At 32.9% G+C, this 3713-nt stretch overlaps 1 protein-coding gene across 1 annotated transcript in view; it reads right to left on the reverse strand.

The window, feature by feature from the left end:
- Nucleotides 1-2906: 2906 nt before the first annotated feature.
- LOC148945694 (uncharacterized) overlaps nt 2907-3713 on the reverse strand; it is a 4828-nt gene continuing 4021 nt past the window's right edge. Inside the window, exon 3 of the mRNA XM_089098242.1 lies at nt 2907-3334. Within this exon, the coding sequence (XP_088954368.1) occupies nt 2907-3334 (428 nt within the window). The remainder of the gene's footprint in view (nt 3335-3713) is intronic.

Genomic DNA, 3713 nt, shown 5'->3' on the forward strand with positions numbered 1-3713 from the left:
CAAATCTCCTTATCAATCTGGCTATCTCAAATATTGGTTGGTAGGTGTTGGGGGGAAGGCGGGGGGTGGGGGGGGCTAGGGGACCTTCAATCACGTTCGAGTATTAAAATGAGTACTAGCCCTGAGAAGATCCAATCGAATGAGCATGTTTTGAAGTTTCGACGACAACGCCTTCTATTAAATGCCCCCAGGGCATAACTTAAAACCCTTGCCCTTATGGTTGTGTGGGAGTTTCCTCCTCAAAAACGTATTTTCTATCTGTAAAATAACTACGCTGAACAAAATGGTAATATCAAAATTTTGATGGGTTGTGTTGGGGGTAAGGTTGGGGGGGGGGGCTAGTTTCACTACAATCACTTTCGACTATTAAAAGTGCACTAGCCACTCAAATTTACAATCTAATGAGCCCTTTTTGAAGTTTCTACGACAGCGCCTTCTATAAAAACCTTATATACCAACCGGGCATAACTTAAAACCACTGCCCTAAGGGTTGTAGCGGAGTATCCTCCTCAAAAACATATTTTCTATTAAGAAATCAACTACGCTGAACAAAACGGTTATCTCAAAATTTTGATTGGATGTGGGTGGGGGACCGATGGACATGGGGGGGGGGCTAGATGCCCGTCAATAAATTTTTACTAGGAAAAAGAGTACTGTAATTAAAAATATAAAGTATTTTAACGTCTTCCAGAACTCAAGTGGTCCAAAATTCTACAGCCCGATGAGTCTCTCTAATCTTCTAAATCGGGAACGGAGGAGATAAGCAAAGTTCCACCCCTGGATGAGTCTCCAGAAATTCTTTCAAATTGAAAATTCAAAAATATTTAAAATTACTGCCACACTTGAAATAAGGTTAAAATACATACTTTGCGATAGATACTAAATTGTTGTTGCACAAAAAATCTGAAAAATGGTCTAATCAAAACGATCCTGTTGTCTCTGAGTCAACAAATGAAATAACCTAACCACTGTCTTCAATGCTAATTTTTCGATCCATTCTTTGTTATGTGAACAAATCATGTATGATTTATCAGAGGCAATTACTTATTTTGTCTATAGAAAAGTCAATAAGTATTCAATTTTTTATTATTATTAATTAAAAAAAACTTTTTCCACAAAAAAAAAAATTCAAAAAAAAGTAAAGAACTCCATTTAACCAAGCGTTAATCTACCACAAAACATAATCAATAAATAAATGAAACCCAAAACGAACAGAAATTACAATAAACAACTGAGTCAAACTCGAAACGAGCAGAAATTAACATGAGTAGTCTCTTTTTTTCATGATACTTGCTGTTGTACACAATGAAACCCAGTAATCGCAATATAACAGCTTTCAACCATGTGTGTCTCATAACAAACCCTGTGTGTGTCATAATAGTGAAGCAGCTTTTATTCTTCGTGGGCAGCAGAAAACGGAGGAAGCTAACGATTGATAGGGGTGGCAAAGAAAAATTTCGTAGAAAGGCTAATGTATAAACATTATTATTACTATTTTTTTTTTATTATAATTTTTATTACAAAATAACTCCATATTACTAGTTTTTCTACTGTGAGCCTTCTTTTGAATACCGTATCTTCATTACAGCTTTAACATGATATAAAATCCCAAAACTTATTAAAATATGGTTTAAGGAATTTGTACTCAATACCTCTCTCACATTGCGAAAGATTTAAATATTTGGGAGCAATACTATCAGCTAAAGGTGGTTGGAATGAATATTTCAAAGAAATGAATAAGAGAAGACAACTTTAAGACGGACAATCTTTATTGTTCAAAAACATATTAATGAACACATGAAGAAAGAAAAATATTTCAAGTTTGTGTTTTGTTTCCTGTGATGTTGTTTTTTGGAAAGTGGATTTTTTTTATGATACTATGATGTTTGCCTTAGAACACTGTTTTGAACTGCCTTATACAGCTTTAAAAAATAACTTTGTTATTATGAAAGAAAAACTTATAATTTGTGTATCACGCTTTAGATTGGACATCGCATAAATCATAATCTATATTCGGCTCTCACCATAGGCATAAGGAAGATCCTAAAAAAAACCTGCAACAAGTTGAGCATTACAAATAGGCATTTACAGAACTCTGTCCAGGACACCCCCTGGAAAAAAAAATGTCAGTAACAATTTTTCATAACAGATTTATCAAATTTCATATTGAACTAGGACATTCTTTCCTAAGAATATTTGCTCATGTGCGGAAACTTCAGAATATCAACCACTATAATTTTTACCAAATCATGTTTTTGCAAAAACTAATGTTTTGCCAAACATTTTTTAGTCGATCAGTAGAAGACACTGATCGAATGTTGTCTCACATATATCACATTCGAAAGGTTTTTCTCTAGTAGGAGTTCTATGATGAACAGATAAATTTTAACTTGAAGTTAAACATTTCTTACAAATATCACATGCAAAAGGTTTTTCTCCCGTATGAGTTCTTTGATGAATAGATGAATCGGAACGTGGAGTAAAACATTTCTAACAAATATCATATTAAAAAGGTTTTTCTCCAGTATGACTTCTTTGATGAATATATAAATGGGAACTTGAAGTAAAACATTTCTTACAAATATCACATTCAAAAGGGTTTTCCCCAGTATGAGTTCTCTGATGATAAGATAAACCAATACTTGAAGTAAAACGTTTCTCACATTCATCACATTTGAAAGGTTTTTCTCCGTGTATGATTTCTTTTATGATTAGATAAAATGGTATTTGTAGTAAAATATTTCTCACATATATCATTTATGAACAGATAAATTGGAACTTAAAGAAAAAGATTTCTTACAAATATCACATTCAAAAGGTTTTTCTCCAGTGTGAGTTCTTTGATGAGTGGATAAATTGGAGCTTGAAGTAAAACATTTCTCACAAACATCACCTTTGAAAAGTTTTTATCCTGTATGAGTTCTTTGATGAACAGATAAACTGCCACTTGAAGAAAAAAGTTTCTCACATACATCAAATTTGAAAGGTTTTTCTCCAGTATGAGTTCTTTGATGAACAGATAGATACTCTTTTCGTTGGAATGTTTTCTTACATACATCACATTCAAACGGTTTTTCTCCTGTATGAATTCTTTGATGACGAGATAAACTAACACTTTTAGTAAATCGTTTATTACATGTATCACATTCGAAAGGTCTTTTTCCAGTATGAGACGCCTCATTTTTTCCCACATAATTTTCTGCAAATTCATAAATGTGACTTGGCATCTCATTTTGACAGCTCAGATTCATTTCCTTTTTTAGACATAAGCTTGAAAGACCTGGCATGCTAGGTAATCCGTGTTCTTGTTTATTCATGTCATTATCAGAGTATGCTGCAAGAAGGAATATTGATATAATATAGAATTCACTAAAAATCCGAACACTTGAATTTTTTTTTTCTTCTTTCAACTCTTTTTCAATTTAGCATACAACTCAGCTTTAAACATTTTTAGCCTTACACAGTTATCATAAAATCACCTCCAATAAATCTTATCTTGTTGTTTTTGGCATTGTTGTTGTTTTTGGCTGATATTGTTGTTTTTGGCATTGTTTAGCCAGTTTTTTTAGTTGTTGTGCTATTTCTATGTCTTTTTTTATTATATGACCCCGAAATGCAAATTCGGCCCTTCGGGGCTTGTGATAGTCATTTTTCGAAATAAATATCTTATCTTATCTTATGAGAGGTGATTGCCCTCCAATCACTTTTGACTA

This window comes from Artemia sp. Qi Xiang Cuo, chromosome 12 (assembly GCF_049724085.1).
Source record: "Artemia sp. Qi Xiang Cuo chromosome 12, ASM4972408v1, whole genome shotgun sequence".
Classification (NCBI taxonomy): Eukaryota; Metazoa; Arthropoda; class Branchiopoda; order Anostraca; family Artemiidae; genus Artemia; species Artemia sp. Qi Xiang Cuo.